The sequence below is a fragment of the Macaca thibetana genome, chromosome 7 (assembly GCF_024542745.1).
Source record: "Macaca thibetana thibetana isolate TM-01 chromosome 7, ASM2454274v1, whole genome shotgun sequence".
Classification (NCBI taxonomy): Eukaryota; Metazoa; Chordata; class Mammalia; order Primates; family Cercopithecidae; genus Macaca; species Macaca thibetana.
Genome location: NC_065584.1, coordinates 127,320,895 through 127,333,437, shown reverse-complemented (window position 1 = coordinate 127,333,437; position 12,543 = coordinate 127,320,895). Strand labels below are relative to the sequence as shown.

Here is a 12,543-nt window from a genome sequence, read left to right as displayed (position 1 = left end):
TCAGTATGGCAACTATTTACATGGCATTTACATTGTATTAAGTATCATAGGTAATCTAGAGATTATTTAAAATATAGTCATGCATCACACAACAGCATTTTGTTCAGTGATAGACAGTGGTCACATAAGATTATAATGCTATGTTTTTAGTGTACCTTTTCCACATTTAGGTACATAAATACTTAGCATTGTGTTATAACTGTCTATAGTATGCAGTACAATAACATGCCATACAGGTTTGTAGTCTAGGAGCAATAGGCTATACCATATAGCCTAGGCATGTAATAGGCTATTCCATCTAGGTTTTTGTGAGCACACCCTATGATGTTCACACAGTGACTAAATCACCTAAGGATGCATTTCTGAGAACATATCCCTGTTGTTAAGCAAAGCCTGACTGTATATGGGAGGATGTGCATAGGTTACATGGAAAATAGTACCCTATTTTATTTTATTTTATTTTATTTTATTTTATTTTATTTTTATTTTCAAGGTGCAGCATTGCTCTGTTGCCCAGGCTGGAGTGCAATGGTGCGATCTCGGCCTACTGCAACCTCTGCTTCCCGGGTTTAAGTGATTCTCCTGCCTCAGCCTCCTGAGTAGCTGGGATTATAGGTGCCCGCCACCATGCCCAGCTAAGTTTTCTATTTTTAATAGAGATGGGGTTTCACCAGGTTGGCCAGGTTGGTCTCTAACTCCTGACCTCAGGTGATCCACACACCTTGGCCTCCCAAATTGCTGGGATTACAGGCGTGAGCCACCATGCCTGGCAGGTACCCCATTTTATATCAGAGACTTGAGTATTGGTGGATTTTGGTATCCAAGGGAGGTCTTGGAACCAGTCCCCCATGGATACCAAGGGACTACTGTATACCACAGTGGCATATAAGGTTTTAGCTTACTTTTCTTGTCTGATCATACTTCCCACCGCAGCCTCCCTTAACTCGTATCAAGTCCTCTAGCCTGTCAACTCAATTATCTATCACATGTACTTAGATCCTTTATGACTTTGTGGGTGACCTTCTTTTAGAATACTCTTCTCATAAATGTGTAAAATCTAGTGATTTAATGCTCATGTGAAACCTCATAAGCCACATTTTTGAATCTTCTTTATATCCGTAGCAGTTTATCTATAATATTATAGAACTCATACTGCATTACATTTTTTTTGTTTACATATCTTGGCTGTGAACTCTTTGAGGGCATGGATCTTAATTTATCTTGTATTTCTAGCGCCTAGTTTAGTACTTGGCATATAGTAGATTGTCCTGTTTCTGTTCTGTCAGTCTTTCTTTCCCTGTTTTATTACTTATTGACAAGGTGTTACTTGATTTTAAAATCTGTTTCTGTCGTTTCTGGGCATAATGGTTAAGAGCAAAGGCTCTGGCATTAAACTGCTTCATGTTTTGGTTGTAATTTTGGACAAAGTAACCTCCCTAAGCCTCTATTTCTATATTTGAAAAATGGAGAATATAATAATACTTGCATTATTGGCAGGATTAAATGCATGTAACATGCTTGATATAGAACCTGGCATAAAATACTTGCATATTATGTGTGCATATTATGCTTATTTATTTATTTATTTATTTAGAGACAGGGTCTCACTCTGTCACCTGGGCTGGAGTCAGTGGCATAATCACAGCTCACTGCAGCCTTGTCCTCCCAGGCTCAACTGAGCCTTTCACTGCAAATTCCTGAGTAGCTGAAACTACAGGCATGTGCCCCCACACCTGACTCATTTTTGTATTTTTTGTAGAGACGGAGCCTTGCCATGTTGTCCAGGCTAGTAACTCCTGGGCTCAAGCAATCCTCCCACTTCAGCCTTCCAAAGTGTCGGAATTACAGGCATAAGCCACCACTCCTGGCCCATATTATGCATATTTTGTTAGCCATTATTCTATTCACTTATTTACACATATGTGGGGTCAAGCCCCTCAGGGTCGGTGGGTTTTTCTCCCCGTGTGCGGAGGCGAGAGATTGTAGGAATAAAGACACCAGACAAAGAGATTAAAGAAAAGACAGCTGGGCCCGGGGGACCACTACTACCACGACATGGAGACCAGTAGTGGCCCCGAATGCCAGGCTGCACTGATATTTATTGGATACAAGACAAAGGGGCAGGATAAGGAGCGTGAGCCATTTCCAATGATCAGTAAGGTCACGTGGATCACGTGTCCATTGGACGGGGGCCCTTCCCTGCCCGGCAGCCGAGGCAGAGAGAGAGGGAGAGAGACAACTTATGCCATTATTTCTGCATATCAGAGACTTTTAGTACTTTCACTAATTTACTACTGCTATCTAGAAGGCAGAGCCAGGTGTTCAGGATGGAACATGAAGGTGGACTAGGAGCGTGACCACTGAAGCACAGCATGACAGGGAGACGGTTAGGCCTCCAGATAACTGTGGGCAGTCAGGCCCTCCACAAGAGGTGGAGGAGTAGAGTCTTCTCTAAACTCCGGGGAAAGGGAGACTCCCTTTCCCAGTCTGCTAAGTAGCGGGTGTTTTTCCTTGACACTGACGCTACCGCTAGACCACGGTCCGCTTGGCAACGGACGTCTTCCCAGACGTTGGTGTTACCGCTAGACCAAGGAGCCCTCTGGTGGCCCTACCCGGGCATGACAGAAGGCTCACACTCATCTTATGGTCACTTCTCACTATGTCTCCTCAGCTCCTCTGTATGACCTGGTTTTTCCTAGGTTATGATTGTAGAGCGAAGATTATTATAATATTAGAATAAAGAGCAGTTGCTACAAACTAATGATTAATGATATTCATATATAATCATATCTATGATCTATATCTAGCATAACTATTCTTATTTTATAAATTTTATTATACTGGAACAGCTCGTGCCCTTGGCCTCTTGCCTCAGCACCTGGGTGGCTTGCTGCCCACACACGTATTCATTGAGCATTTAAATCACTCTTTGCTGGGTATTGTGCCAGGTACTGTTACAGCCTAGCAGGTTCTTTTTGCCTGCTGCACAGAAAAAGCCAATACACTGAGACTGGTGTTGCAGCAGAGAGTTTAACAATTGCAGTGTGGCTCAGTAAGGATGGTGTGTGATATTTCTCAAATCTGCCTCCCTGAGAATTTGACAACTAGGGTTTTTAAGGATAGTTTGGTGGGGAGGGGGCTAGGGAATGGGCACTGCTGATTGGTTGAGTTGGGGATGAAATGACAGGGGTATTGAAATTATCTTCATGTGCTCAGTCGTTTCCTGGTCGGGGACACCTGGGTGGTGTCAGCTGGTCCACTGAAAAATATCTCAAACACCAGTCTTAGGTTTCACAATAGCAATGTTATCAGTAGGGGCAATTGGGAAGTTACAAATCTTTTTTCTTTTTGAGACTGAGTCTCTCTCTGTCGTCCAGGCTGGAGTGCAGTGGCGCGATCTTGGCTCACTGCAGCCTCCTCTTCCTGGGTTCAAGCGATTCTTCTCCCCTCAGCCTCTTGAGTAGCTGGGACTACAGGCACATGCTACCATGCCCGGATAATTTTTGTGTTTTTAGTAGAAACGGGGTTTCACCATATTGGCCAGCCTGGTCTGAAACTCCTGAACTCATGATCTGCCTGCCTCAGCCTCCCAAAGTGCTGGGATTGCAGGTGTGAGCCACTGCACCCAGCCAGAAGTTACAAATCTTATCACCACCAGCTAGTGACTCCTGAGTAGTAGGCAATTATAAAAAGGTAAGTTAGGAAACAATGACTAGTTGTTATTTAACTATGCCTAAACCTTAACAGAATTCAGGCCCCTACCATAATTCTGTTTTTGGCCTTTCATTAGTTTTATAAAAGCAGTGTCTGTCCCCAAAGAAAGAGTGGGTTCGTTTTGAGAAGGGGCCATTATCATCCTTGCTTTAAAGTTAAACTGCAAACTAAATTCCTCCCATAGTCAGCTTGGTCTGTGTGTAGGGATGAGCAAAGGCAGTTAGCTTGTGAGTTTAGAAGCAAGATAGAATCAGCTGTGTTGGATGTCTCTCACTGTCACAGTGTTTGCAGAAGTGTTTTTAGTACCAGAACAAGATAGATACGGTCCCTGTACATGACAGAAAAGTAGAGTCTTAAGGAATGGATAATGCAAGGAAAACACTATTTAACTTATTTTTTATTGTTTCTTTGAAGCTGAGGACAAGAGTAAGTTGCTAATGATCATTTGATCCTTTCATTCTTACTACAATGTAATAGATAGCACTGTTTTGCAAATATATGTAAAATATGTGTTAAGTGATCAACATGTACTGTGTACATTGTGAATTATTGTGTTCTGCATTGCACCCATTCTTGCTAGCTTATAACCCCCTTTTTAAACAAAAACAGAGAATGAGAGAGCAATCTTGTACTGATTGATAACACAGATGCAAAAAAATGAGTTTGTTTTTTTTAAAGGGAAGGGGTCTTGCTATGTTGCCCAGGCTGGTCTCAAACTCCTGGCCTCGTGCAATCCTCCCACCTTAGCTTCCCAGGTAGCTGGGATTATAGGTGAAGTCATTGCACCTGGCTTTGCTGAGTCTTAATTGTATTTATATTTTAAGCCAGTTAGGAGGCAAATTTTCTTTGAGTGTTTCATCAGTCTACCAAATCTTCGTCTTCAAGCTTTGGCCTGTTACTCTTCCTTACTTTCAAGCAAGCTCCTTCAAAGACTGTCTGCCCTCATATTTCATATTCTGTTTACTCTTTAACCCATTATAAACTGACTTCTGCCCCTTGACTCACTGATTACTTCCTGTTTATATTAGTACTTCTCAGCCTTTCTATATACTTGTCAATGTCCACTTCTGCCCTCATGAAGTGTTCTCCCTCGGTTTCTGTGATACCCCTCTCTCAGTGTCCTCCTATCTTTCAGGCGATTCCTCTGTTTCCTTGAGGGACTCTTATTTTTGCTCATGCTTTGAATATTGCATTTTCTAGGGTGGGCATGGTGGCTCTCGCCTGTAATCCCAGCATTTTGGGAGGCTGAGGTGGGAGGATTGCTTGAGCCCAGAGTTTGAGATTAGCCTGGGCAAGATAGTGAGACCCTGTTTTAAAAATAATAATAGTAATTAATGTTGCATTTTCCAAATTATGTGCTGAAGTTTCTTTTCCTCTTATATTCTTTCACTTGTCAATCTTCCATCTATTGTCCGTGAATTAATGGTTCCTCAGTGTACATCTGGAGCTCTGCCTTTTGGTCTCAGCATCAGGCCTGAACTTACAATGTCTACTGAATTCACTTGATTGTCCTAAAATTCAACATTTTAATATCTGCCTTTTGATCTCAGCACCAGTCCTGAACTTACAATGTCCACTGAATTCACTTGATTGTCCTAAAATTCAACATTTTAATATCACTTAAAATCTATACAACCTACTGTATTCTCTTATTTTGGTACAACTTTTCATTTAATTTTGCCAATTCTAGTAAAAAATTATATCTTTAATATCGGTCAGATTTATCTTATTTTATCTGTCTCTAATCCCCTTATTCTTTCTCCTGGATATTGTAACTATCCCCCAGAGTGACCTTCTCCACTAGAATTGACCCCTTTGTAGTCTACCCTCATTGCCACCACAGTGTTTTAGTATGTTATTCTTTATCTTAAAATCTTTTTGATACTTCTCATTACCCTGCAGTAGTTTTCAAATATCTCTCCATGTCCTACCTGGTTTAGGATCATTTAAAGAACTTTTGAGGCTGGGTGTAGTGGCTTATGCCTGTAGTCTCAGCACTTTGGGAGGCCGAGGTGGGCAGATTGCTTGAGCCCTGGAGTTTGAGACCAGCCTGGGCAACATGGTAAAACCCCATCTCTACAAAAAATACAAAAATCAGCCAGTTGTGGTGGCACATACCTCTAGTCCCAGCTATTCGGGAGGCTGAGGTGGGAGGATCAGTTGAGCCTTCCAGGAGGCAGCGGTTGCAGTGAGCCAAGATCATGCCACTGCACTTCAGCCTGGGCAACAAAGTGAGACCCTGTCTCAAAAAAACAAAAAATAACAACAAACTTTTGAAAAGCTCATATTCTGTATCTTTCTCCACAGATTCTGAATCAATATAGAACTTAGGAATCTTTAAAAAGTTTTCCACTGCCTTCGGGTCAGTGGTGTCAAAAAGTGTTCCAGATGGTTTTCATTAGTAGCCAGGGTTGAAAAACACTAACCTATACATGTGGCTCAATTCTTTTGGGGGGTCTTTGCATGCTTTTCTTTAATCAGATTTCTGCTGTACCCTTGCTCCCCTCTATGCCCCAGCCAGCACTGTTCTGGGTTTCTCAGATGGAACTCAGGTTGAAAATCACTGGGCGAATCTGCATCAGTGAGGCCCCCAAAGATTGTGGGTCTTGCAGAAGTCATAGCAGTGAGTACCGTAACATACCTAAAATTCAGGTTTCTATTTCTAACATAGTTCTTTTTTATTGTTCTTCTGTGGCTTCATATGTATCGTATCTGGGCAGGTTGATCTGAATTGACCACTTAATCTTTTTCTCCCTAAATAATCATACATTTGTTTCCTCATTCATATATTAATTTGCTTATTTATTCATTCAAATAATCATTTATTTGACCACATAAAGGAATAGTACAGTGCCTGGGAGGAGAGGAGGTAGGTAGAAAATTTGAATAATATAAGTTTTCTATCCTTAAGGTTCTCAAGATGTATTTTATATTCAGTCATAAAATACTATACAGAAAAGCAAATTATTAATGTTTTAAGAGAAACCATAGTATATTCTTTCCCACTGTATTCTTTCTTTTTTTATCCAGGGAAAGACCATGTTTGTAGATTTATTGGCTGTGGGAGGAATGATCGATTCAACTATGTGGTCATGCAGTTGCAGGTAGGTTACCTTGAAAACGTGTCTTGAAATCCTTCCGTTCTGATCAAAGTATACAATTACAGTAAATGTGAATAAAAAGTAACAATATTCTTAGTACCATGTGAGAATGTTTTATACTGTGCAGATGGAACTTTCTTTAAACAGACGATACACATTTTCCAAAAATGAAATAATTGTCTTTGTCTGCTATTTGAGTTGACCTGTATCTTTACGGATTGTCAATCTTTGCAGTTTTCGATCCCTGGGTGGATGAGGGGATATAATGTGAATCTTGCCCATTCCAGTTTTCCATTTGTATTCTAAAGTATTGTCTTAGTCTGTTTTGTGCTGCTGCAGAATACCCAAGACTGAGTAATGCATAAAGAACAGAGATTTATTTCTTACCATTCTAGAGGTTGGAAAATCCTAGATCTAGGGACCCACATCTTGCAGGGGCCTTCTTGCTGCATCATTCCATAGTAGAAGTTGGAAGTGCAAGTAAGTATGCACATGGGCAAGGAAGGTGAAGAAGGGGTCCTAGCTCATCCTTTTTGTCAGAAACCTACTTCCAAGATAACTACCCCACTTCCACACCAAAATATGTCTCAAAAGAAGACATCTATATGGCAAAAAAACATATGAAAGAATGTTCAACATCACTGATTTTTAGAGAAATGCAAATCAAAACCACAGTAAGATACCAGCTCACACCAGTCAGAATGACTATTATTAAAAAGTCAGAAAATAACAGATGCTGGTGAGATTGCAGTGAAAAGGAAACACTTATACACTGCTGGTGGGAATACAAATTAGTTCAGCTACTGTGGAAAGCTGTCTGGTGATTTCTCAGAGGACTTAAAACAGAACTACCATTCAATCTAGCAACCCCATTACGGGGTATATACCCAAAGGAATAAAATCATTCTACCAAAAAGACACATGCACTTACGTGTTCATCGCAGCACTATTCACAATAGCAAACAAGTGGAATTAACCTACATGCATATCAGTGGTGAACTGGATAAAGAGAATGTGGTACGTGTATACCATGGAATACTACACAGCCATAAAAATGAATGAAATCATGTTCTTTGCAGCAACATGGATGCAGCTGGAGGCCATTATCCTAAGCAAATTAATGCAGGAATAGAAAACCGAATACTGCATGTTCTTATAAGTGGGAGCTAAACATTGAGTACACGTGGACACAAAGAGGGGAACAATAGACACCAGGGCCTACTTTGAGGGTGGAGCAAAGAAGGAGGATGAGGGTCAACAAACTAGCTATTGGATACTATGCTCACTACCTGTGTGACAAAATCATTTTCACACCAAACCCCAGCAACTCACAATTTGCCCGTGTATCAAACCTGCACGTGCACCCCTGAATCTGAAATATTGAAAAAGAAAAGAAAAACCATAGCAAGTACCAATCTTGAGTACTTGAAACTTTAAACAGTAGTTGAGATAGAGGAGAAATGCCATTCCTTTTTCTTTTTTTTTTCCGTCAGTAACATAACTCTGTTCCATATGTGTGTGTGTGTGTGTGTGTGTGTGTGTGTGTGTGTGTGTGTGTGTGTGTGTGTGTGTGTATTTTTTTTTCTTTTGAGATGGAGTCTTGATCTGTCACCCAGGCTGGAGTGTAGTAGCATAATCTTGGCTCACTGAAACCTCCCCCTCCCAGGTTCAAGCGATTCTTCTGCCTCAGCCTCCCAAGTAGCTGGAATTACAGCCGTGCTCCACCAAGCTTGGCTAATTTTTGTATTTTTAGTAGAGATGGGGTTTCATCATGTTGGCCACACTGGTCTCGAACTCCTGACCTCAGGTGATCTGCCCGCCTCAGCTTCCCACAGTGTTGGGATTACAGGCGTGAGCCACTGCCCCTGGCCTGTTCCCTGTTCTTTAGATGGTAGTGGAGTTAGGTCCAGAGGAAAGAAATTTAGAATAGGAATTTTGGAATAATGACTACAATGGGAAGAAGAGGGAAACCTTTCTATTTTCTCTGACACTACCTCTGCCCCTGAAAACACACACACACACACACACATACACACCCTGAACTGTAGTCACCCTCAAAGTTTAAAAACCGTGGTTCATCTTGATCTTGCTGCCTAGATCTAGAATTCTCAGTATTTCTTTTCATCTTAAGCAAACATCGTTTTGGGCATTTGACTTCTTTCTTTTCTTTTTTTTCTTTTTTTTTTTTTCTGAGACGCAGTCTCGCTCTGTCACCCAGGCTGAGTGCAGTGGCCCAATCTTGGCTCACTGCAACCTCTGCTTCTCGGGTTCAAGTGATTCTCCTGCCTCGGCTTCCGGAATAGCTGGGATTACAGGTGGCTGCCACCATGCCCGGCTATTTTTTGTATTTTTAGTAGAGACAGGGTTTCACAGTGCTGGCGAGGCTGGTATTTAACTCCTAACCTCAGGCGATCCGCCCACCTCAGCCTCCCAAAGTGCTGGGATTACATGTGTGAGCCACCGCGCCCAGGTGGTTTCTTTATTTTCTTTCAAGTTATCTAAATAATAGTGATTCTAGAGACATAGATCCTGGCCTAAATGCTTCCTCTTCTCATCAGGAGGCTTTTCTTGTTTCCCTCAGCCATCCTTCAGATTTCATTTAAAGATATTAACCTCTGTAGATATAACCTTAAGGTCTTTTTGAGTCATGTGATTCACTAACTCTTGAGCCAGCCTGGTTTTATTTATTTAAGCAGCTATCCCTGAACATTTTTTTTTTTTTTTTTGGCGGAGTCTCGCTCTGTGGCCCAGGCTGGAGTGCAGTGGCCGGATCTCAGCTCACTGCAAGCTCTGCCTCCCGGGTTCACGCCATTCTCCTGCCTCAGCCTCCCGAGTAGCTGGGACTACAGGCGCCCGCTACCTCGCCCGGCTAGATTTTTGTATTTTTTAGTAGAGACGGGGTTTCACTGTGTTAGCCAGGCTGGTCTTGATCTCCTGACCTCGTGATCCGCCCGTCTCGGCCTCCCAAAGTACTGGTATTACAGGCTTGAGCCACCGCGCCCGGCCCATTTTTTTTTTTTTGAGACAGAGTCTCACTCTGTCGCCAGGCAGGCGTGCAGTGGCGTGATCTTGGCTCACTGCACCGTCCTCCTCCCGGATTCAAGTGATTATTGTGCCTCAGCCTCTCAAGTAGTTGGGATTACAGGCACACGGCACCACACCTGGCTAATTTTTATATTTATTAGAGACTGGAGTTCCCCATTTTGCCCAGGCTGGTCTCGAACTCCTGACCTCAAGTGATCCACCCACCTCAGCCTCCCAAAGTGCTGGGATTATAGGCGTGAGCCACCACGCCTGGCCTTTTTTTTTTTTTTTTGTGACGTTGACTTGCTTTGTCACCCAAGATGGAGTACAGTGGCACGATCTCAGCTCACTGCAACCTTCACCTTCTGGGTTCAAGTGATTCTCCTGCCCCAGCCTCCAGTGTAGCTCGGACTACAGGTGCACACCACCACGCCTGTGTAATTTTTGTATTTTTAGTAGAGACAGGATTTCACCATGTTGGCCAGGCTGGTCTTGAACTCAGCCTCCGGTATAGCTCGGACTACAGGTGCACACCACCACGCCTGTGTAATTTTTGTATTTTTAGTAGAGACAGGATTTCACCATGTTGGCCAGGCTGGTCTTGAACTCAGCCTCCGGTATAGCTCGGACTACAGGTGCGTGCCACCACGCCTGTGTAATTTTTGTAGTTTTAGTAGAGACAAGGTTTCACCATGTTGGCCAGGCTGGTCTTGAACTCCTGACCTAAGGTGATCTGCCCGCCTCAGTCTCCCAAAGCCCTGGGATTATAGGCGTGAGCCACTGCGCCCAGCCTCTGAACCTTTTTAGATCATTAATTTGGATCCTGCTTTCTCTCATTTTGGCTAGTAATAATATAACTTTTTGTGTGACATTTTATAGTTTTCATCTGGATTTATCATCTTATTTGATCCTCATTGTACCCCCATGGGGAGGAGAGAACAAGTTTTATCCCTCTTTTGCATATGGAGAAGCTGAGTCTCAAGGAGGTTTGTGATTTGTCTGGTACTAGCCTACTTGATGGGTATTAAAGCTTGGTGGAAGCCTAAACCCAGTATTCTTTAGGCAGCAATAAGAGAAAACTGTTTTGTTTCAAGTTACTACTGACTGGAGAATTATGGAAAGCAAGTTTTTTTCTTTAGTCTGCAGAGTCTTTCTCAGTCTTAGCATATACTCATTTTAATTCTTATACTTACCTAAATCTGACTTTCTGTAAATGGGAAGGCTCCTGGTACTGGGAAACCCAAGAGACTGGTGTACATTAGACAATGATGACCTTTGTGGCCTTTGGCAAGTTCCTATGGATTTGTCTGAGAAATTTTCCATTTGAATTGCATGCTATATTTTTTTCCTGTAACAAAAAAGTTAACCCATTTAAACTCCCATCTGTACAGTTTGTGGTTGACTTGATTTGGGATTAGGCTAAAGCTGGTATAACCGCTAGAGCATATTTTCTCTTATTTGACATATGGAAGATCACTACTGGGTCTCCTCCATGTATTCAGCTTCCCACAGAGAGTCCTAATTTATTCTACAAACCATAAATTCATTATTCTTAAGATAAACTTGTTCTTTTCCTCCTGCTGATTCAATTACATAATATCTGCCTTAAAAATTTTTAAGGAACAACCCTATCTCTGTTGTAGAAATTCTAACTATTTGACGTTAAAATGGTTTTTAAAATCTTACAGAACTCAAGCAGTTGTACACATTTTTTTCTCAATTCCCCTTGCAGGACCTTGGCCAGGTCTCACCTAATATTTTGTCACCATTGAAGCTTTATATGAGCATCTTTAGCATAGCCTGAGTGATATATTGTGATAAGTACATCAACTATGGAGGTGCAAAACATTTTTTCGAGTTCTGTAACCGGTACAACTGTAGATCTAGATTGCCTAACACCTACAACCTTTTAAAAACTTTATTATGGGAAAAATTAAACATACACAAAGTAGAGAGAATAGTATAATTTATACCCATCTGCTCATTACCCACAACTATCAGTAAATGGCTAATCTTGTTTCAAGTATTTTCTGTTTCTCCTATCCCTCCCGAAATTATAGCAAATCCAAGGCATATTTTATCTATATATACATTCCTAGAAGACCAGAACTCTTTTTTTCTCTTAAAGTAACCAAAATACCCAATAATAATTCCTTAATAATAGCACAAATATCAAACCAATCTTCAGATTTCCTTGATTGTCCATCTCTTTAATAAAAACAATTTTTTTTTCATTTGGTTTATTTGAATTGGGTTCCAAATAGGGTTCACACATTGCCTATCTCTTAAGCCTCTTTCAGTCTATTGGTTCTCCCTCTGTCTTTTATTTTCTTGCAATTTTCTTTTCATTGTGTTTATTGATGTTGATAAAAATGGAGGAATGTGACATGCGCACATTACCATATTCTGGATTTTGCTGGTTGTTTCCCTGTGGTTGTCTTTAATATGTATTTCTGTCCCCTGTATTTTCTATAAATTGATGATTATATAAGATTCCAGATTTACTTTGCAAGGATACTTCAGAGGTGGGTTGTATGCTTCCTCTTGAATCACATCTGGAGGTAGTGTCTGGTTGTCTCTCTTTTAGTGAGGTTAAGATTAGTCAATGGGTTCAGGCCTTGTCAGTCTAATCCATCTATTTTAAGGTTACCAATGGTTTTTTCCTAATGGTTTTCTCAACCCATTTGTAATCATCATCCATTAT

At 41.4% G+C, this 12,543-nt stretch overlaps 2 protein-coding genes across 7 annotated transcripts in view; one reads left to right on the top strand and one right to left on the bottom strand.

The window, feature by feature from the left end:
• The window catches only part of CCNDBP1 (cyclin D1 binding protein 1), a 507,674-nt gene that overhangs the window by 330,316 nt on the left and 164,815 nt on the right, over positions 1-12,543 (bottom strand). The window lies entirely within an intron of this gene.
• TTBK2 (tau tubulin kinase 2) overlaps positions 1-12,543 on the top strand; it is a 174,794-nt gene that overhangs the window by 66,977 nt on the left and 95,274 nt on the right. For all 6 annotated transcript variants that reach the window (XM_050799381.1, XM_050799380.1, XM_050799382.1 and 3 more), the window contains one exon: positions 6,745-6,818. In XM_050799381.1, the coding sequence (XP_050655338.1) occupies positions 6,745-6,818 (74 nt within the window). The remainder of the gene's footprint in view (positions 1-6,744; positions 6,819-12,543) is intronic.